This window comes from Sceloporus occidentalis, unplaced genomic scaffold (genome assembly GCF_023333645.1).
Source record: "Sceloporus occidentalis isolate IW3139 unplaced genomic scaffold, rSceOcc1.0.p SCAF_5, whole genome shotgun sequence".
In the NCBI taxonomy this organism is placed as follows: Eukaryota; Metazoa; Chordata; class Lepidosauria; order Squamata; family Phrynosomatidae; genus Sceloporus; species Sceloporus occidentalis.
The window spans coordinates 144,696,777-144,720,409 of NW_028316985.1; the positions used below are offsets into that span (position 1 = coordinate 144,696,777).

Sequence of the window (23,633 nt, forward strand, 5' to 3'; positions counted from 1 at the left end):
TATTAATTCAACTACTTTGAAGTTGTTGTTTTTCTTAAAACATTTCTCAATGCTGTTTGGCTTTGGTGTTTTACATCATTATCCTTTTCTCTTTCTGCTAATATTATTTTTGCCCAGAATTTACTTAATTTTGTTAAATGTAAAATAAAATCCCATCTGAAAGTTCACTCCAGACTTGACCAATCAGATCTGGCTATGTGGCGGTACCTCTGAAGACAAAGCAAGCTAGTTCAGAGTAATGGGAGTTTTTATTCACTGCTTTTACTGTGAGTTAACTTTGATGTTTTGACGGTTATGTAGCCATGATGGACTACAAGATGATGGTACCATTACTAGGACAAAGAACTACTTTTCCAAATAAAAACTGTTGCTGAAACTGCAGCTAGCTGGTGATGGCATGAAATACGTTTGAGTGTTCTGGAGTCTTTTGGGAAGTCTTCGAGAATACCCTTTCTGTCACAAAACATGTTTTCTGAAAAACAATTGACTCAGTTCTTGTAGTTGAGAATGGGTTTGAACCAGGTTTCCCACAAAGTTAATGTCTTAATCAACAGAAACCACTAAAATTCATTGTCTTACAGGACCAGCCTTGCCCTAATGAAAGTGAATATGAAGCTCAGCACCTCAAATTCTCTAGCCTAGGTGTGCGGAAACTTAGACCCTCCAGGTGTTTTAACTAAAACATTCATAATCATTTACTATTAGCTGTTGGATAACTAAATACCATTGGCTTCTCACAACTGAAGCACCAAATTCCTGGAGAATCAAAGTTTCATATCCCTGCTCTGGTCTATGTGTAATAGTATCTGTTGTTGTTGTTGTTGTTGTTGTTGTCACTTCTTTATTCCGAGGACATATAAAAAAAATACTTCCAAGGGGACCTTTTCTCAATAGTCTTTGTAGTCAATAATATATCTAAAAACATTCTTTAAATATTTTATTATATATTAAACTTTCAACACTGCAATCTAGTTTAATAATGGCATGATATGACTGTTATGCTCTGCTCTACATTTACAGTCTAATTACGAGCTCAGAATTGCATTTGAGATACAATGTTTTCCGGCTGAATATCCTCCTCCACCTTGTTGTAACACCTTTTTATTTGTATTCCAGAATTTCTATACTTAATGGGTATGTTTTAACCAGCTTTGTGCTGATTATATAGATTTTAATTTCCTAACTTTCCCCTTAAGGCTATTTCTGGTTTCCGTGTTATTAAAAAATGAAGTTTGCTGTGAAATTATTGCCTTATGGTATGATCCTCATGGGAGGATGCCAAGTTTAATTACATTATGGTCATTGCTACCTAGTGGCTGAACCACACTTATTTCCTCAATCAAGCATTTATGTTAAAGTCATGGTTTTTCCCCCCAAGAGCAATTTCTTTCCTTGAGTCTTCCAGAGTTAGTACTAGGAATGAGCAGTAAGTTATTTACTGTACATGTATACTTGGAAGAATTAATTATTTAGGCTGCAATTATACTCTGATCTTACTTGAGAATAAATGCGACTGAACTCAGGGTTTGCTTTTGATCACATGGTTGCCCCGTTAGTGAATAAGAGAATCAGGAAATGGGAGTATCTATAATGTTATGAAGAAACTGGTAAACTAGGGCAGATTCATGCAAGCAAAGATTAGCCCTTGCCACACGGAAAGCTCAAAGATAGACATGCCATGTTGCAAAGTGGTCAGATGGCTCTTGTGTGTGGCCAAATCCCATAATGAGCCATCAGCAAGATGGAAAATTCCTACTTGCCATATTATGGGCTGAGAAACTGAAATTGCCATGTCACAGTGAAATTTGATAAACTGCTTTGCCTCCTAGCTAATTTTAATGTGCTTTTGGCTCTGTTAGTTGCAGTTGCAGTTTGACTCACACAGGCCCAAATTTGCCTTCAGCTCACATTGGCACATACACAAGCTCAGCCCCACTAATGTTCACTATTGTTACTTAAAACTGATATAGTGTTCTTAATATGAATTATAATCTATACATCATCACTCATAATCCTGGATTTAATTGGCGAGGAAAATATTTGAACTTTTTAAACTCTCCATTAACACTTTACAATGAAACATACTTCTGCGCAAGCATTGACCAAGCTGCTCTGTGCCATTATCAGAATGAATTGCAGAATCAACAGACTTCATTTATACCTCTTTAGCATGTATTGGTAATTTCATATTACTAGGATTATAATACTTTAATCAGTACTTCTGTTCATTTCTTGTGCTTAGAATATCTAGAAAATTTATATTTTCCTGACCTTAGAAAACAGAAATGGATACTTCATCACATATAATCATTGTATAATATATGGTAACTGGCATTCAGGACTAACAAGTGAGTACTGGTAGAAATAGAGTAACTTGTTAATTTGTGGCACACAATCTAAAAAAAGAAACACAAATATCAAAGCAGTCTTTGATTTTAAAGGAACTCGCAGAGTGCACTTAGTTTTCTATGACCTCTTCTTTAAAGTTCTGTTTTTAAAAACCAACAACATAAATTTAGCTCCTTGTCATTCTCAGTGAAACAATAACAAGACAGTTCCATATGTGTAAACATAGAGCTATCCAACCAAATACAGAAACAGGGCTTGGATTTTGACTAACATAAGTGAAGAGTGCAGAACCTTACACACCTGTGTTTGAGCTTCTTGCTCCAAATGCTGTATTTCTAAACTGAGCTCCAACACTTCACATGACACCAGCTGGCTGAAAGATTGTAGAAAGTAGTAAGTGGCAGGTGTGGTGAGAAAAATGCCAGTTCAATAAACTTAGCAAAATATTGCTGAGTTAGCCCAAATGGCCAAATTAACATGGGTTCTAAAGGATAAGCCAACTGAAGACTGTTGGAAAGATTGGAAACCTTTGAGCAATAAGAAATCTAACAATGTAATAATTTGTGGTTATGGTTTTTAGTATTTCCAGTAGGATTATTCAGTTGGCTCTGTAATGGTAGAATAATATTTTTTAAAAATTATTTTCATTAGTTAGGACTGGGGGAATCATAGCCCTATGCATATTAGTTATGTCTTTCCCCACTTTTCTTTCTGTCTTTATTTTCTGAATATATATTACTTTGCTTGTAAATTAGATTGTTTGTCTTAAAAAGTACACACACACAAACACACACACATGTATAGGAGAATATAAATATAGCAAAAAGGAGAACAAAACAAAAACTCAGGTACTCAGATTCTAGCAATATCACCATTTCAGTGAGAAAGTGAAATTAAGCACCTGTTTAAACCCCCCACCCTCACATCCCCAGTGTTCAGCTGCTTACTGGAATTGTAAATTCTTTTAGAGAAACAGTATAGAACTTGTTCCCTGACTTGGTTGTGGCAATCAAAATATATTTATTTGATGGGAACCAGAGGTTAATTTTATGCACATAAGATCTTATGTGCTAAACCAATTATTCATTTTCTTTTCTCTGAACTGCATAATATTTTTGTCTAGATTTTAAAGAGACAATTGAAGGCTATACTAAAAGGAGCATTATAGATTTTTTTTAGACCTTATCCATCATAGTTAATGAAGACATGGTAATTCCAATTAATGATTAATACAGTTCAAATTGCTACAGTGTATGCAGCTGACTTTAGTTTTGACAGCTGGAAACATTATTGTACGCAAGTATTGCTACTGAATACCCAGGACTTTATCATGACTGGCTTGTATGGCACCACAATTATGCTAGGCTAGGAAATGCAAACATGCTGGGTTGTGGACACTTATTATTACACAGCTTTTCAAAGACACCATGGTGCTGCTTCTGACTCTGGCTTCTACCTTCCACACGCCTGCCTCCATAGCATTCCTTCTTGCCCTAATCTTTCTCAGCATGCCTGTTCAATCTGTATTTCTTTTTAGTACAATAACATAATCATAATGGCAATTCTTTAAGTAAAAATGAATAAATAAATGAAAACAAAGTGAAAAAACAATAAAAACAACTTGCTTGGGAATAGAGAGGGGGAGGTGAGAGAGGAGCAGACTCACACCCACTTGCACTGCCTGCATATCAGACTTGTTTCAGAAGGACTGGTTTTGCCCATCAATGAATAGGAGCACTCCAGCAGTGGATGGCAACAGATCAACTACTGGACAGACACAGCATCATGTGATAAGGTACATCCACAGGATTGCTATCCTGCTCCAATTCCATTTTTCAAGCCTTGTGTGATAATTTTCATAGACTGGGATGGGCAACTGTCAAGGATTATGAAGTCACACTGGGACCCTGGAGGAGCTGTACAGTCGGCCCTTCTTATACACGGATTTTTTATACACGGATTCAAGCATACATGGTTTGAAAATGTTCAAAAAAGTATAAATTTCAAATATCAAACATTGATTTTCCATTTTTTATAAGGGACACCATTTTGCTGTGCCATTATATTTAATGGGACTTGAGCATACACAGATTTTGTTATACACGGGGGATCTTGGAACCAAACCCCAGCGTATAACAAGGGTCCACTGTACTTCCCATTTTGTCCTTTCATCATCCCCAATTGTGGCAAGGGGAGGGCTTACAAAATATGTTACCCCACTCAGTGGCCCCAGAGGATTTGTAAGATACTATTCACCATTTGGAAACAAATCAAAAGCACTGTAATCCCATATTTTGTTTTGGGGGTTGGGGATCCTTGTGGGGAAGAGGTTAGGGATCCTTGTGGGCCTCAAAAATGCAACTCATCTTCTTTACCCCAGCTTTTCCCATTTGGGGTCTCCCTGGATGTCTTGGCTCACCACCTTCATCAGCCCTAGCCACTGCCAGCATTGTCAGGGAAAGTGGGAACTGTAGCACAAAACAGCTGAAGGGACCTTGGGCCGAAACAGACATCCCTAAAGGGGCGGCATCACGCTGCCCCTTTGAGTGCCGGATCAGGGTTATGGCAACTGCATGTTGTGGCCCTGAGCTAGTATTTTCTGCCCCCCACAAAAGCGAAAAAATGCTACTTCTTTTTGGAATTAAAAAAGGGCACCTTTGCCGACACAACTTTTTGGTGGCATAGTGCGTGTAAATGCTGTGCTGCCGAAATGCCATGAAGCTGTTGCGTGTGTGATCAGCCATGTGGCTTCCTGGCAGTGTGGGGGGCAACCTCAGTGCGTACAGTGCCCAAACACCACACTCAGACCAAGCACGTACAAAAGGCCCTTTTAGGATCATAGAATCATAGAGTTGGAAGAGACCACAAGGGCCATGCAGTCCAACCACCTGCCATGCAGGAAATCACAATCAAAGCATCCCCAACATATGGCCATTCAGCTTCTGTTTAAAGACCTTCAAGGAAGGAGACTCCACTACACTCTGAGGGAGTTTGTTCCACTATCGAACAGCCTTTACTGTCAGGAAGTTCCTCCTAATGTTGAGGTGGAATCTCTTTTCCTGTAGCTTGCATCCATTGTTCCAGGTCCACTTTAATTGAAAGCATAGACAACCTCAGAAATCCAAACTCTGGAAAATTTAGCCATTTATGTAACATTTATTTGAAAGGAAGGTGTTGCATCATGAGTGGGTAGCCTTCTAACAGGCAGACTATGCTGCAAAAACCAGTCCTCCCACTTCCCCTCTGCTAGCCATTTGAATTGTCCTTGGATATGTTTGTTTATCAGGCATAATTTTGTGATATTTCATAGAAACCTTTTTAACAAACTTTTTTTTTGCATAATCTCTTGGGTGGTTTATATTTGAAATATAAGACTTGTTTATACACACACTTAAGAAAAGAGCTTAGGTTTATGAGAAAGAAACTGCTCAAAACTGTACCAATACTAATTGCCTCTTTCCAAGTTCATATCACTGATCCAGATTAGAAGTAAATTCACACCAAAGAAGCTATTCAAATTAAATTAGTGTGAATTTGAATCACCTAAGAGATTTTCCCCCTTGTGTGTGTAGTCTGTCGACTTATGGGGACCCCCATGAATTTCATTGGGTTTTCTTAGGCAAGGAATATTCAGAGGTGGTTTTGCCATCTCTGTCTAGAGAATCTTTAATGTTTTACATGCAGTAAGTTGGAAAGGCAAGCAGGCAGGGAACTTTAAAAACCCAAATGCTATCCATTAACTTAGGTTAAAAGTAAATTAAGGCTGAAAATCCTGTGTTGATTTCCTTTGTAGCCCAGTACTTAAAAATAAAACTTAATAACACTTGTCACTATACTTATCACAAGCCATAATACCAGAAAAAGAAACTCTAGCTCTGGAGAGTGATATAAGCTACAGTGAGAAATGGCAGAGGTGATGCTCAGCTATTAAACTTGGGAAGCATAACAGAGTTGGCTAGTTCTGCTTCAGTTCTTAAATAAAGCTTGTATTCCACCCTCTAGTAGTGACAAGGGCTAATGAACCTATTTTGCATTGAAAACATTCAGGGGTAGCTGTGTTGGCCATTTAACAAATACACACAAATATCCATCAGTGATATCTTTATTGGCCAACTGAAATACACAATATACTTGTTGCATGCTTTTGAAGCTCCATGAGCTTCTTCATCAGGCAAGATATTACAAACCAAACAGAAGGGGGGAAAACAGTTGGAAAAGTTAGATGCCTGAATGTTGTTTCAGTCCTTACTAAAGATGTTATGATGAGGAGAGTATCTTTTGCAGGCAGGGCAAATGTGCTTTCGTTCAGATATCTGAAGCACAAAGCACACAATCACCATTTTGGCTATTGTGGGGCATAGTTAAAAATGTGCTGGCAGGAAGCACACTAAAGTGCACAACATGTAGATGAAGAAGAGACATTTGCACATGATTACATCAAGTACAAAGACCCATAGAGGGAAAAGCAAACACATCTGTGCTTAGCACTATGATAGCTAGCACATTATAAATACCCAAGAAAGTAAATTCAGAAACCTGATCTTCTTAGATCAGATAAACCTCTGCATTGTCATAACAAATTTCCCTAATGCTAAAACTACAAAATTTCTGGAGTAATAGGATAACCAAAACGTGGTTGAAAAAGGAAGAAATCACCACTCCCCTTTCTGAATTTATCAACTATATATATCTTGCATTATCGTCAAGTCATGCAAGCCAGCTTTCCATATGCATAAGAAGCAACGTCATCACCAGCCCTCCTGATAAGCCAGCCCATCATGCTGTGCTTCTTTCCCAACTATCATCAAGCAACTGCTCCATCTGCATGTAGAAGAGGTAGAGATAGGAGACAGGGCCAGATGAGACAGCAAACATTTTCAGCTATTCCTCTCCGTGAGCTGTTTCCATTTCAGCTGGTTGTGATAAATAGGCCAACAATGTCCTGCTGTATAAAGCCTTTACAGCTGCATGGTAGCTGGTTATTGTATGAAAGAACTAGTGTCTGATTTTTTCATGTTTTAATTCTCCATTCCATTCTCCTGTGGCATAAAAATAATGCAGATTTTGTCCTAAAGTTTACAATCTAAAAAATATACATTATTAGCCTGGATGCAGAAACCGTCTTTTTTTAAATTGATTTTGATACACTATGGAAAGGTTGGCTGAACAGTGGAGTCCACGTTATTTAAATAAATAGCTACTAGAAAGTATTCCTACAGGGGATGTGGTGGGCAAAGAAATGTTGTGGGCAACAGCTAGCCACATGTTTCTTAGAAGCATATTATTTTTCTCATTTAACATTTTTCTCTTTTCTCTTTTCCTCTTTTCTCATCTTTTCACTTTCAGAAGCTCTAATTTTATTTCAGGAAGAGTTCTGTCTCTTGTTTCTTGTTCAGTACAATGAAGGCACCTCAAGGATATTATAACACTGCAGCTTGCCTGTGCCAATAATTTATTTTACTTTATTTTGCTTAATACAGGAGAATAACTCCAGAGAGCATATATAGTACAGTCGGCCCTTCTTATACACGGATTTTTTATACACGGATTTAAGCATACACGGTTTGAAAATGTTCCAAAAAAGTATACATTTACCTTGATGTTCCATTTTTTATTAGGGACACCATTTTGCTATGTCATTATACTTAATGGGACTTGAGCATACACGGATTTTGTTATACACGGGGGATCTTGGAACCAAACCCCAGCGTATAACAAGGATCCACTGTATTCCAAGCACAAAATTTCCTTTGGATAGAAAGACATGTGGATCATCAGATCTGAAGAAAGATCATGAGATTAGAAGAATGGGGAAAGGCTAACATTCTTCTTATGCATGTAGAAGGCAAGGCAGAATAGGATAAGCCCTTGGTGAAATATGATACTTCAAATAACATACATATGGATAACATGCAGTTGGTAATTGCTATCTACACAGACTCAAACAAGAGATGTCAGAAAATATCACGTTGCCACCAAAAGTTACATCATCATATTGACACCCTCTCACTTCTCCCTGTAACAGCCAGTTATGGAAACCTATGACATCCTATCATGTGTTTCCATTTCCTCAAGTCATATTATTGGCTGGTGCTGGGGTAGAAGTAGAAGGGAGGCTAGAAAACACCTGACATGATTGTTGTCCTATGACATGCTCAGTTTAGTCATCAGATAACGGGAATGAAATTCATAATTTCAAACAGAATTCAAACTGTCGTACAGCAGAAATTTATGGCATTAATAAATTACAATACATACACAAAAGACATTGTGTATGTAAATGGGATATAAATATAGTAGGGATATTAATATTTGACTATTTTCTTCTCACAAATAAGGATGCATAGTTCTTCAAAGTTCCTCCCTAGTATTTCTGAATAGTTCCCACCCAGCATTTCCACATCCTGAAGTATTTCAGGTATTATCCTGTACAGAAATATATGTTAGAGTGTTTGAATGAAAATCATGTTTTTGTGCAATTTTTTTGTAACAAAACACATTGGCTGGAATGCATGCCAGTTATGAATGCATAACCTAGTATTACACTGATTTGTATTAATTAATTAATGTGTTAACTGATTTGTATTCACGGCCGTGGCAATACTATAGGAAATATGTAAGGATTGTAAACATCTCCCAGCCCTGACTTAACAGGCAGCAGCAGCTGTGAGCAACAGAAGTCTGTTCTTCTGCCAGTCAGGATGCAGTGGACTGACATTTTTGCCTCCTCCCCCCAGCAATATCTAGTGTGACAATCTGAAAGAGCATCCCTATCACAATTCCTCTTCACATTAGAGACTGCTGGCAGGATTGGGGTGGGAACATCAGTCTGTTGCATCCCAATAAACAGGAAAACATACTTCTGATTCTCAGCCATTGTTTTCTAGATACCCATGGTTTTTAATCTAAGACTACTGTTCTTTTTATGAAAAATAGCAATTTTGCACAAAAGTAGCAATCTGCAAGCAATGCTTTTGGGCAAAAAGGTGTGCTTTTTTTTTAAGTGTTCAAAACCCACTATGATTTTCATGCAAAAATCTAATGTGTATTTCTGTGCAGAATAATTTCCACAAACACTTCAGAATAGAGGAATACCAGGATAAAACTGTAGAAAATTCCTGCCACTGTATATTTCTTCCTAGTTGGGTTTTCTAAGTGTCAAGAAGCCTTTTATTTTTTGGACTAAGTAATGAACAATATATATTTGTTCTATACTTTGATATACTTTATTCTGTGTCTGTCACTTGCCTAGCGTATACTTCATTTCTATACTGGCAAGGTTGGAAAACGCGAAGTTGAATTTGAGTAAAATGAAGAGAACCAGCCAAACCTTCGAAACTCTACATTGTAGCACAAATGAGACCTTCAAAGCTCTGTAGCTACCTTAGCATTAATTAATTTATTCCATGGTATTATTCTAGTGCTATGTTCTGCTAGTAAAGTCCTATTGCTGATAAAGCATGGATATTGCTAATAACAGATTACAATGGTTATGTGGGAGGAGATAAAAGTGACATTGCCCATGCTGGAATGTCCTCACTTTCAAGGACTGACAATTCTGTCATGCAAAGACAGGTACACTGTGGTACCTTCTACTATTATTTATTTATTTTATTCATTTATATCCCACCTTTTCTCCACTAATGGTACTTGAGATGGCTTGCAACATGTTAAAAACAATAAATATTAAAACTATACAAAAACATGAATAAAAGTAGAAATAGAGTATGCAAGTTACTTAAAAGATGATTGAACAATTTATAAAGTTAAAACCATTGAATGTCATTAAAAGATTATACAGTCGGCCCTTCTTATACACAGATTTTTTATACATGGATTCAAGCATCCATGGTTTGAAAATGTTCAAAAAAAGTATAAATTTCAAATATCAAACCTTGATTTTCCATTTTATGTCATTATATTTAATGGGACGAGCATCCACAGATTTTTTTATCCACGTGGGATCTTGGAACCAAACCCCAGCGTATAACAAGGGTTCACTGTATATCTTTTCCCACTCTGATATTGCTAGAGATTGATCTGCATTGCACTTTTAATGGGAAATAAACCCCACCTTCTTCCAGCAGGGCTCTATTCCTTAAGCCCTGCATAAGAAACAGAGCAATGAAGACAGGAAGAATTAATTCATCATTAGACCTCAATGCCAGCTTCCCAATTGGCTGTATCAGTGAGAGTTTGTTGGGTTTCTGTCCCCTCTTTCTCCTAAAGAATGTCCTGCTCTAAGAGCCTTATTGCACAGGAAAAGAAAGTAGAAATGGAGTTTGAGAGGTGCAGGTTTCTTCATGTCTTAATGCATGATGCCATAGCATTTCAGTCCTCTTCCTGTGGCAGATGGCTGTAAAAGTGTGTCTTTTGTTGAAAGGGTTTTTACACCTAGATAAAAGATATGCTTTTACAACTATCTGCTGAGGGAAGAGAACTGAAGTGCTATGACATCATGTTGTAAGGAATGGAGAAAGCCAATACTCTCAGGCTCCATTTCTGCTTTCTTTTCTTGTGTGATAAGGCTCTTAGACTGAAGGTTACCTAACAATTGAGAATACCATTTCTATTCACAGTAAGGCCATTTACTACATAACTTAATATCATTAAAACTGCAATTCAGCTTCTGAATTTTATTCCACGCTAAAGGATACAGATCAAGTTGTTTAAAAAAATTCTATTTGATTAAATAAGAAATAAAATGTATGTTTAAATGAAAAACAAATGGCAACAAGATCCCATGGATCACATAACCCCCTTTCCTAATTACATTAAATAGTGAACATTGGTTTAATGGAAATATCTGGTATTTTTCAAAGACCAAATAGGAAAAATATGAGAAGGTCTTTGGGGAAATATACACATATACTGTTGAATAAGTGACTTCAGCATTCTTTGACTCTCTCTCTCTCTATAGATAGATAGATAGATAGATAGATAGATAGATAGATAGATAGATATTCTTTCAATTAACGGACAAAATAAACCCTTCTCAGCCTTCCTCATCTTACAACATTCCAAATGTTTTGGACTATAATTCACATAATCCTCAGCCAGCATGATCATTAGGCTGATGGAAGTTGTAGTCCAACACAACTGACAGGTACTAGGGCCGCATTTATCCAGGACCAGATTCAGGAGCTATTTCCTCTAATTTCAAATTTGAAAAATGGTGGATACGGTGACAAGAATGGTTAAAAAATGCTACTAGGTTTAGCCCTTCAAAAATCATACTGCAACTTAGTAGGGCTTTGAGTGAATTATAAGGAAAGGGTCAGAGTCATTTGCCAATGAAGACATTTGCTGAATATGAATTATTTACCAAATGAGAATTTATCATACTGTATACATAGCCACTAGATAAGCTGTCTGTCTGAGCAAATGTACCCACAGCTGCATGGGAACTGTTCATTCATGGCTCCCTTGGGTGGTGACAGGGTAGAAAAGACTGCCATGGTTGGTTTCACCCAGATGGCTCCATTCACAATAACCATACCACAACCACACAGAATCACACTGCAGAGAAATACATCTCATAACACTGCAGGCCTCTCTGTTCTCTTGACAAGTAGGGTTTCTAGATATCAGGGCTTCGACCCTCTTCTACAGTCCTTAGGTTGGTTGTAGGGAGGAATGTCAAGTCCATGTATGTGTGTGTATTCCTCATTTGTTAGACTTGATTTTTTTATTTGAATGGTACATTCTGTGAAACAATGGTAGTGGTTTAATACATTGTGCTTAATGGCATCACCAAGGACCACAGGGATTTGTCCCAAGGTCTCAGGTTTTGGTGCTGAAATCTCAGTGCATGGAAATGATTAACCTGACAACCCTACCACTAAGTGGTATGGAAATACAGTATGTACCTTCTCTGCTTCCTGTACTCTGATCAGCTACAGAAGTGTGATCAGTTCTCTTAAGAAATTGACAAGAAGATACAAATGTCCAAGAAAAGCTTATAGGCACACCCACAGATACTTATAACTTGGAAGATGGTCACCTATTTTCACCTCACAGGGGATCTCCTTATGTTGTCAGCAGGGGATCTATTTATGTGGCCAATCTTATGCTTGCTTACTCAGAAGTAAGTTCAATGGACTTTACCCTTTAGTAAGTATGCTTAAAAGTACAGCCATTATCATTCAGAGTGATATTAAAGCAGTGTCCAGTGACATCTAAGAATAACATTCCCCCCCCCCCCTATATTTTACTTGGAGAATGCAAAGCAACCTTCACAATAGTCACAAATATGACTGGGATGTGTAATGGAGCTTCCTTAAAAATAAACTACTTTAAAGGAATCCTTTAGATCAATTTTTAAAAAATATTTAAGGACAGCCATTTGGTTGGTGATGGTCATGCTTTTTCATCAGCATGCTGACAAAACATATGGAAGAAGCAATACAGTTATGTGTCTCATTACCTGAGTGTTTTGTGCATAACATTGCCTGTACTGACTTCTGATGCTAGATCACAGGATAAGATTAGCAGACTTCACACACATGCACATGCACACAAATGTGCATGCACACACACACATTTCCTTCATTTAATTACATTTTGACAATTGATTTTGCTGTTTTTGAAAAGGTCTCTATTTACAAAATGTCTCTACTTACATGAACACTGCCAGAAGAGTTTTAAAACACTTTTAAAATTGTTAAGCGCTCAAAAAGTACACACAACACAAACTGAAACTCGAATTATCTAGCACTGTGTGTGGGATGAAGCTCTAATTCATACAGTGCATGGAAAGGAAGCTGGCAGCCTTCATCATACTACACACATCTCCATAATAACAGGGTATGAGGCATACAATTTCAAGGAACACCCACAATGAAAACTATACTTTCCAAGTAGAGACTTGTTTTGGAGCAAATTCAGTTAATTGGCACCATGGGATTCCTCTTGAGGAAACACAGAACATTAAACCTACACATGTGTGTGTAAAATGATAAAGTATCATCTTCGTTCTCCTCTAGGTTCCTCTAACCTAGGATACTGGGCCCAAAATCAACAGAGACTGAAATGTCTTTAGTGTAAACAGACCGCCCGGATGTTATTGCAGTGTTCCACAACCGCCAACATAGGTTAGAGTTATCTTCTTCAGATCTATAAGTCTCTATAGCACTTGGGTGTATTCTATTGATGGTTAACAGTATCACATTTTTCATCTTATTCCTGCTTAATTGGGATCAGATATGGAAACTATTTCCTTACTAACTTATAAAAACAAGTGATAAGTGAGTCAAGTACTCCCTCCAAAGTATACTAGCTATGCTCAGAAATCTGCAATACGTAGTTGCATTAAGTTTTTAAAGAGGTAATTGTGACAATTTATACAAACTTGCATAGTTATTAGTGAACAGAATGTGAATAATACCAAAGCCAAGAGAAGAATGCCTATTTACTTCTAATTTACTAGCAATTGTGAATCCTAATTACCACTAACATCTCTGCTCAATATGACATTCTCTACTAAATAGATTAGGCTTGACGTACATGAGCAGAGAAAAGTGGAACACTGTGGCCAGATTAGAGCAGACTTGACCTAAATTTGGTCCAACATTTCTTCTCCCAAAATTATTTACTTATAATGTACATTTATATTCCACCTTATACAAAAATATTTTAAGGTGATTTTCAAACCATGAAACAAGCAGGCAAAAAGAAAATGGAAGAAAAAAATACAAAAATTCACTGAGATAATGGCAAAGCAGAAACAACTGGTAATGACGCAAGCATGGCATGAGACTATAGCTCTCCCTCACTGTTTATCCAGTAAGCAGGATTCAGAGGCATACTGTCTCTCCACCTGGAGATTGCAGGTTGAGACTGATCTATTTAACCTGCACAAATTAGTCTAATCCCCTTTTAAAGCCATCTAAGCCATTACAAGTAGATCTGCTGCCACCACTGCTGGCCATGGGACCTTTAGTTGCTAACCTCAGGCCCCTGCCCATCTGCACCACTAAGAGTTTATTACCTACATTCTGGCTCATTATTTCCCACATTAAGAATAGAACCATATGAGATACAAATCAGTACATAAATAGACTAAACTGGAGCACCCCTCAATATGTATTTTTAAGAAATTGTTTTTTTTCTCTCATCCTTATTGACAAAGAGAAGTGGTACTTAAACATCTGTAAAGTGCTGTTTCCAGAGCTAAGCAGAATAGAATCACAGAATCATAGGCGGGATACAGACGGGCAGGGCAAGATGTCTTGGAGGTGTATTCTGCTGAATACGGAGCCTCCAGACCGCCCGCCCCGGGGACGTGGCTCAGGAGATGGGGCTTCCACACGGGGGGCAGTGAAGACGCCTCACCTGGGTCCGTTTCGGACCCGCAGTTTCCAAACCGCCGCCTCGGAGGATGCTGCAAAGAGAGAGGCAGCTTCCTCACGGGCGGCCAAAAACGGGGCTTTTTTTTTCCTTTGCCGGCTGGCGGATGCGCAGCTGCAGCGCTAAGCAGCGGCGGCAGAAAGCCTATGGGCACATTTAAAGTGCCCAAGCCCCTTTAAAACTTTTCCCCCCGCTCTGCCCAAGAACAATGGTGGTCTCCTGCCAGCTGGTGATCAGCTGGTGTTGGCATCCTTGTCCGCTTGCACTTTGCCAGTGTCACCAGCATCATATATGCCTCCTCTCCTTTGGTCCCTGCACTCTTGCTTAATCTGCAATGCACAGCCACAGCTGTTGCCGCTGCCACCGCTGTCCCCCTGCCATCCCCCATCACCTCCCTTGTATATATGTAAATATTTACAGTTTTAGCGCTTTTTATTGTTAGGTGAAAATGGCACAGGAATGTGTGTAGGGGTTCACTTTAAAGTCCAAACTTTCCAAGCAGCGCATGCGTACATGTTGCTCTAGGGTTAGGGTTAGGGTTAGGGTTACGAGTCTTAAAATGCGCTGCAGCTGTGCTGCAGCTTCCACACCTGCATGGCAGCTGACGCTGCAATTAAAGCCTGACTGCAAACTGCGCATGTTCTAGGACCCCGACTCATTATGCGACGCAGCAGACACGGAGCTTTTAAATGGGCAACTTAAATTAGCGGCGTAGCAGACGGAGCTGCGCAGCTGCGCATCAAACGGAAAAGAAGTGGAGAAAAGCAGCACCTTTTTAATGCCGCTTCTTCCCGCTTGGGGCGTGCGGGGGGCGTGTTCATGGCGGCATTCAGGTAAGGCCCGTCTGAAGGCTCTACCTTCATGACATCATGAATACACCCCTTTTTGCCCGTCTGTATCCCACCATAGAGTTGGAAGAGACCACATGGGCCATCCAGTCCAACCCCCTGCCATGCAGGAAATCCAAATCAAAGCATCCCCAGCAGATGGCCATCTAGCCTCTGCTTAAACACCTCCAAGATTAAACTCCAAGCAGTTAAAGAAGACAACTGGGCATCTTTTAATCTTATTTTTAATTCCATTTTTAGCACCAGGAACTCAAAACAACTCAAACATATAGCCATAAACTGTAACTTCCAGATGTCACCAGTGGAGAATAAAATTAGTACCTGAGTGAAGAAAAAGCATTCCAAAGGCTTTCCAAAGGAAGTCCTGGAAACATTTTGATGTTCTGCATAAGGGTCAGAATCCTGCTAGTGACTTAGGCTTGTACTGTAACATTATTCAAGGAGGTATATTGTACCACCTTGTGCTATGTCACAAGAACAGTCTCCAAGAACACTCAGAGAAGCTGTATGAATAAAAACGGTAACATCAGAAGTAATTGATGCTATTAAGAAAGTGCTGCTGGTTCTACAAAGACAAAGGTACTTCTGACCCTGCACATTTGATATATAAAAATAATACACTTTGCTGGAGAGTAAGTCTGGAGTGAACAACCTTTGATCCTCCAGATATTGCTAGACTACAACACCCATAATCCCTTATCCTAGGATATGTTGGGTATGGGTAATAGGAGTTGTGATCAGCAGTATCTGGAAGACCAAAGGTTTTCCATCTCTGGACCAAGATAGTAAAAGAAACTTGATCTTAAAGAAGAAGGGGTTCTGATTTTTTTTACACAGAAAACTATTCAGTATGACCACAGTTTCAGTATATTTAACAGAACAACTATGGGGGGGGGGGGGCATCAACATGAGCTGTCTCTTTCCATGTGCAGAGGACAAGCAGTTTGTCTATTTCACATGGGTGACTTTCCTCTTGGAAGTAACAGCTAGCTTACTAGATGGGGAGGAAATGCATCAATTATACTCTAATGGGCATGGAAAACAGAAGGGATTGTGCTAATTTTCTATGGTACATATCCATTTCAGGCCCCATACTCAATTCACTTGGCTTCACTTTATACAGGACAAGTGTTTCATTCACATTTACAATATGTCTACATGGCAAATATAGTACATTTTTAAGTGGAGATGAACACCTGAAGAGAGGTAAGCATGCAGCAGCACATGCTGAGAAGCACTTGTCTCTGGCACTGGTTCATTGCCTATGCTTGTGTTCATATGCCTTTGTGTTACTACTTCTCTCTCTCATAAATGTTACCATATTCAACACTAATATCTCATATAAACAATACCATATTCAACATCAAACAAATGCTACAAGTGTGGGGAAAAACTGAGTTATCAGTTATTTATATTTTTCACACACACACACACACACACACATGTATGCATCACATCCTATGTTAAGCATTATAAATTGTTTGAAGTCAATTGAAGTGAAGAATCAAATATGCCTAAACATAAGTATTTGTAGGAAGAGAGACAGGGGCTGGTGGCTGGTGGCAAAACTAACCATACATAGTTGAAATGTCTTTGCTTACATTCGTAATTTTACTGTGATTTTGGCAAACTGTGAACTATGGAAATGATTGAAAAAGAATTATACAACAATTCTGTATCTCATCGCCCCACACAAAAGTGAAAACATTCAAGTATGTATAGCTGGCCTCACTGGGGGATTTGAGTAGAGAAAGAAACAAAGAAGCAGATGTGGTTCAAGATTTAGGGAAACTTTCTATTAAAATTTAAGCCATTGTGACAAGCAAAAACAATTCATAGCCTGGAGGGGAGCCGAAGGTGGCTGAGGTCAAGGAGTCTAGCTCATATATTCTTAACAGCCTATCTTCAGTATCATTCATTTCCCTGACATATGTTTTCTCTTTCATGGGGGTTCCTTTCATTCTCCTCAGAGGCCTTGTGCTTTTATCATGTTGTTTTCATTAGATTTATTATTAAAACACTACTATCATTTCTTAAATGGTTGATCTCAATACAATATAACCTTGATACAATCACTTTGTTAAGTTTCCATGACACACATTTTCTTTCTGCACTGCTAAGGAGAAGCAGGATAGCTTGTCTTCTATCAAATTCCTTTTGCAGATCTTATAACTCTATACCTTTGTATAATTAAGTTACCAAAACGACGTATAATAATTAAATGATATGCCAAATATAAGCAAAAAGGCATTTCAAATACTGTACTTAAAAGTGCATTTTTGTCCTCTTAAATTTTGTACCATTGTGCTCAGTCTTTAGCCACTAAAATCAGTTACCTGTATGCTATTAATAGTACTACTTAGAGTAGACCCATTGAATCAATGGTATTTACATAAATATTGATTTACCATTTAACAACTGATTCTGTGGTCAACTCTAGTTTCAACTACTAATAGGATTTAGGTTAGTAAAATCTTTATCCATTTTAAACATTCCATACCAATAATAATATAATCTAGAGATACTATAAAACAAACAAGCTTCATTTATATACCGCTTCATACCGCCTAAGCAGTTTACAACTGTAAGCTAATTTGCCCCCAACAATCTGGGTACTCGTTTTAGCCACCTTGGAAGGATGCAAGCCTGAGTCGAGCTTGAGCCCTTTTCCTGGTCTTGAACTCGCAACCTTATGGTTTTGAGTGAGTGGCTGCAGTAGAGGCATTTAACCACTGCGCCACCAGGGCTCCTAACCAATACCAATAATGTGAAATATATAAGTTATATAAAAATATATTTGTTGTTGGTGTGTGCAATCAAGTCATTTCCAACTTATGGCAAACCTAAGGTGAACCCATCATGGGATTTTGATGGCAAGATTTGTTTAGAGGAGGTTTGTCATTGCCTTCCCCTGAAGCTGAGAGCATGTGCCCAAGGTCACCAAGTGGGTTTCATGGCTCAGCTGGGAACTGAACCCTGGTCTCCAGAGTCATAATCCAGTGCTCAAACCATTATGCTATGCTGGCTCTCAGACTGACCGTGTAATGACATGTGACAGGTTGATTTTGTATATCTCTCTAGGGCATGGAACAGACCGCCCCAAAAGGGCAGCCTGCCGGTGCCTGGATTTCCACCGGAGGGAAGCCTCAGCTGCCAAACAGTGAGGCTTCCCACGGGTGGAAAAAGAACCTGCAAAAGGTGGGTTCTCTTTGCATCATGCTTGCGACGCCCAATTGCGCAAATGGCATACTCATGACATCACAAGTGCGACACGACGTGCGGATGCTATGCGCCCTACACGCTGTAATGGCGGTGCCCGTGTAGACAGGGTGCTGCCATTTTGACACCGCCAGTATATACTAGGGTTAGGGAGAGTCTGCATGGTGCGTGCTCCCTAACCCTAGTACCGCCGCCGCCACGCCACATTTTGCCCGTCTGTAATGGTCCTAGATTAATTTTTTCCACTTAGATACATGCCACAGTGAAATTTCATCTTGTGGATATAAAGCACAATTAACATACCAGTTTTGTACATTCCTACTGAATTCAATTCTGCTTATTCCCAGATAAGTGTCTATAGGAATCCAGGCTAAAACACATTGCCATGCATGGTATTAGCACGAACCTCACTAGAGTTATCTGGAAACATTTATTTGAGATGAGTCTTCCCACAAAATGCCCAAACTCTACTTTAAAATCCCATGGATTTAAGAAAGCATTTGAAGAAGTGATGTGTGCTATACAAAAAGCAGACTAAAACACATAACAGACCAAGTCATTTCGCTCTTAAGTAGGTCTGAAACAAAACTCCAAAAATGTTTCAGAAACTAGAAACAGTTGGGAAATTTGGTACTATAAGTTATTTTAAGGTTAATCCAGGTGGTCACACAGAAAATTAGGTATCTATTTCTGGATGACAGATCAATAGCTATGGCCAGATTCACTGAACAAAACTACTCCTAAATAAGTGTGAACAGACTGAATTCTACTTATTACTCAAGAAGAAGTTAACTGAAGTTGTGATCAATATATATTTATAGTTATTCAATTTTTAAAGTTTTTAAAAGTTATATCCCTTCCAAACCTGTGGATATTAATTCTAGCTGCCTCCAAATGGATAAAAAAAACAAACCCCAGAACCTGGAAGTCCTGTGTGTTGTACTTATACAATATAAGAATAAATCTCTTCCATGGAACCCATCTATAAAGATCTATCACCTATAATGGAATCACAAGTAAGCCTTCCAATTTATTTTGAAGACCCACATGGCATTTACTTCATCATGAAGTATTTTCTGGGAGCTTCCAGTATTCCCAAGGAGTTTTCTTTCCCATTCCTGAGGTCCATTTAACTCAGTATTTTCTGAAATGAAATGCATATATACTTGCCTTGTGTGTTTCTTCATTCTCCAAACTAGCTAAAATGGCTGCCACCAGTAAAAACAAGTATTTCCAGCACATGGATTCAACAGAGATTAAGTGAAGGAAAGAGGAAGGCTAGTACTAAAAAAAATGACCCTAATGCTTCACTAGTGTAACATTATTAAAAACCTTCTCCCACATTCTTGCACAGTATATTAACCCCACTGGTGGGGCACTAGTGGGACACAGAGAATATGGATAATTTGGATTCTTTGCTCCCAGATTAGACCTATACATAACCTGATGATCTGAGAGGAACAGTACCAAATGCGAAACAAATCCATGGGAATGTGAATTAACTGGAATTGCTAAAGGAGAGGTTGTACCAATAGTAACCACAAGACACATGTATTTAAACCTACTTTGTTTCATGTGGTTAGCCCAGTTTTTAATTTCTTGGGCAAGGTGCTCATGTAAAAATATAGGCTCTATGGAGTTAACAATTCAGAATATACATCATTGCCTTAAATTCTCTTTAATACTGTACTTAAAATTTGATTAAATTTTGATTAAATTTCTCATTCTTCAAAGTACCCCATTGAATGTTAATATATTGAATAATAACAGTGTTACATACTGCTCAATTTCTTGTTTAGCACCATGAAATCCTTTCATTCAGTAAAAGTTTTTAGTAAAATTGTTTATGTCTCAGAGGTGAATGTTCTAATTATTCTGCATATAAAATTAGTCCCTCTTCCTCAGTAGTTTATCTTGGGACAAAAATTCTAAATAAGGAATAAATGTCATGCAAAGCATAGATTTCAAAAGGAAAATAGAGCATCTTATCATACATCAAAAGACCAAGCAAGACTGTCTTCTTAAACCGCTGATGCAGTGAGAGCTCCCCCTTCTGTATTCAACAACCAGAACTTCTGGTAATATTAGCTGTCAAGGAATAACTATCTAGAATAATAAAAATTCTTCCACAGAACTCATCTATAAAGATCTATCACCTTTAGTGAAATGACAAGTGAGCTAGTTTGATTATATATATGTAGTGACAATTAAGCTATAGGCCCAATGCAGAGATAAATGTGGGCATTTTACTCTACAACCTTGCTTTATATTGAATTCACATTGGGGTTTTTTTTCTCCAGCTGATCAACATCTACTTTGGCTGACAGCAACTCTAGTCTAAGCTCTCATGGAAAGATTTTTTTACCTGTACCATGACCTGAAACCTGTAAAACTGAAGATACTGGAAAATCAACCTAGAACTTTAAGCATGCAAAGCCACCGAGCTAAGACTGTTGGGGGGGACTGGGCTATCTGAACCACTTAAATACCAATTATTTCACAATATCTTAAGCGTGACTACTGTTCATTGGCCTGGAACCATTCATGTCTCTCTTAGGTTATCTGGAATGCTCCTCTTTAAATATTTGCATCCTAGTTTCTTTTTTCTTTTTTCCTGTTAACATTAAAGTTTGAAAATTTTTTGTGGAAAGTCTAATTTAGAAATAATGTGAAAAAACAAGGAATTGGCTATGGTAAATAAAAGAAATTCCAACCTTTATTCCACTTTGAACAAGTTTGTGTATGTCTAGGAATGGTTCCTTGATTATTTCCCCTTCAGGTGTGAAAATCTTTACATATCCCTCCTTCTCAAGAATGAAGAGTCGCTGTGATCCATCTCCAGAGTGTACTGCTCCAACAGGTTGTCTCAGACCACTTACAACTTCATGAATGCAAAAGCAGTTGTGTTTATGTTTCCTAAAAAAAGGAAGCAATTTTCGTTTGTTTTCAGTTGTGATGGCTATCGATTAGAAAGAAACTTCTGCTATAATAGGCGGCATCTTGCTTCTGACATTCATAAGGACAGCTATTCTCAACAGAATAAACAGAAACAATGTTTGGTATTTCAGATTTCAATTTGAAATGCTTCAGATCTGATAGGAAGAGAGATAGACAGAGACAGCAGAGTACCGTACCAGGGTGTCACCTGTGGGAGCAGAGCCAAAAGGGCCTGCTCCCAGTTCCCTGCCCTGCATGGCTTTACTTCAGAGTAAAGGCACATCAGGCAGGGGCTGGTGTGTGTGTGTGTGCCATGTCCTCTTTCTCCCTGAGGCGCATGGTTTTATTTTGAAATAAAGCTGTGCAGTCCGCACCCCTCCACACCCTGCTAATGACGTTACGGGACAGGGGCAGTCTCCATTCCTTTGGTCGTCAGATTGCTAGTGGTTGATTTATTTTTTTTACTATGAAAGTTAATAATGGGAATAATTTCTGTTTCTTGGTCTTTTCCCTCACATATCCAGAAGGATACTGACAATGAAATCCTAAAGAAGTTAACACTGCTCCAGATATGAGCAAAGGCAAAAGCAAACCAACAGAGGTGGATAGAAAATACTGAAAAATTTTGGCTGGAATAACATGGAATTTGGGCACTGAATCTAGGGAAATAAGGAAGTTGCATGAGTTTTCCCCTAAGCATAGTCTGCCTAATGAAGAACTCTCTTTTTCTTTGCTGCTACATCTCCTTCTGAAAAGTTTCTCTGAAGGGTAGGGGATCCTTCATAAAAAAACCAAACCTCAATCCATATTGTTTAAGAGAGTCACACTACCCTCCTGGGAGTCCTTTCAGGCACATGTGGCTACAAGTGGATAAAGGGACAGAAAAATTTTGCTCCCATGAAATTTCTTTAAGTTTAGCTAACTACATTAAGATTCACACCAGTGACTTATAAACAAGACATCACAACCTAATTCATATTAAACTCCATTTCAAAATGGGGGTAGGGGTGATGAAAAGAGGGTTTCCTGAGACAATAAAATACCCTCAACTGCAAAAAATATGAATACATTTTCAGAAAGACCTCAACAACAATTGTTTTTTCCCCCAAATGATGTTAAGAATGCAGTTGTAAACACTTATATGGGAATAAAATTCACTAAAATCAGTGGAAAGTATTTCTGAATCCCCACATACCGATTATGCTGTCAGTGGCAAACCTAACATTTCACTGAAAAAAATATTGATTAAATTTTCATTATCCTTGGATGATCACTAAATATTGACCACATAAGAAGTGTTCATGTGAGGTAGAAGCATTTCTTTACTGCTCCAAATTTTAAATACCCTAACTCATTTTTTAAAACATAAAGATAATGTAGAATGAGAAAGGAAATCAACAACCAGGAAAAAGGAAAAATTCACTAACAACAAACCAGAAGGAAAAATCAAATTACCAACAATTATATTTAGATAACATTTCAGGTAAGACATCTGCAATGTATTTGATCCAGCATTAAGCAAATGAATCACTAGTGAAGTATGTATTACATAAGAACTGAACACATTAAAAAATAACAGCAGCAAGAGAGAGCAACATCTAGATGACACAGTTGGGGATGACAAGTATAGACTGACTGAGTTCACTGAGAAAGGCCCTGTGCAGACCGGCCTTAAAGGCCAGGTTGGAGTCGGAGTCGGGGGATAGCATCCATATGACACATGCCCTGGATCCACCTGCAGGACAGCATGACATCACGGTGCCCCTCTGGTGCTGCGGACACATGACGCAGTGCCAAAGGAGTGCTGGAAAGGCCCTGGAAAGGCCAGATCGGGGTTGCAGCATGTGGTTGCCATGGCCCGATCTGGCTGTAAAAGGAGTGGCTGGAGGCTGCTTCTTCAGGGCGTCTGCACAGCCCCAAAGCTACAAAGAT

The 23,633-nt window shown here is 38.5% G+C and overlaps 1 protein-coding gene across 1 annotated transcript in view; it reads right to left on the minus strand.

The window, feature by feature from the left end:
* The window catches only part of HHIP (hedgehog interacting protein), a 107,561-nt gene that overhangs the window by 51,390 nt on the left and 32,538 nt on the right, over positions 1-23,633 (minus strand). Inside the window, exon 4 of the mRNA XM_089525738.1 lies at positions 21,479-21,680. Coding sequence (XP_089381864.1) covers positions 21,479-21,680 — 202 coding nt within the window. The remainder of the gene's footprint in view (positions 1-21,478; positions 21,681-23,633) is intronic.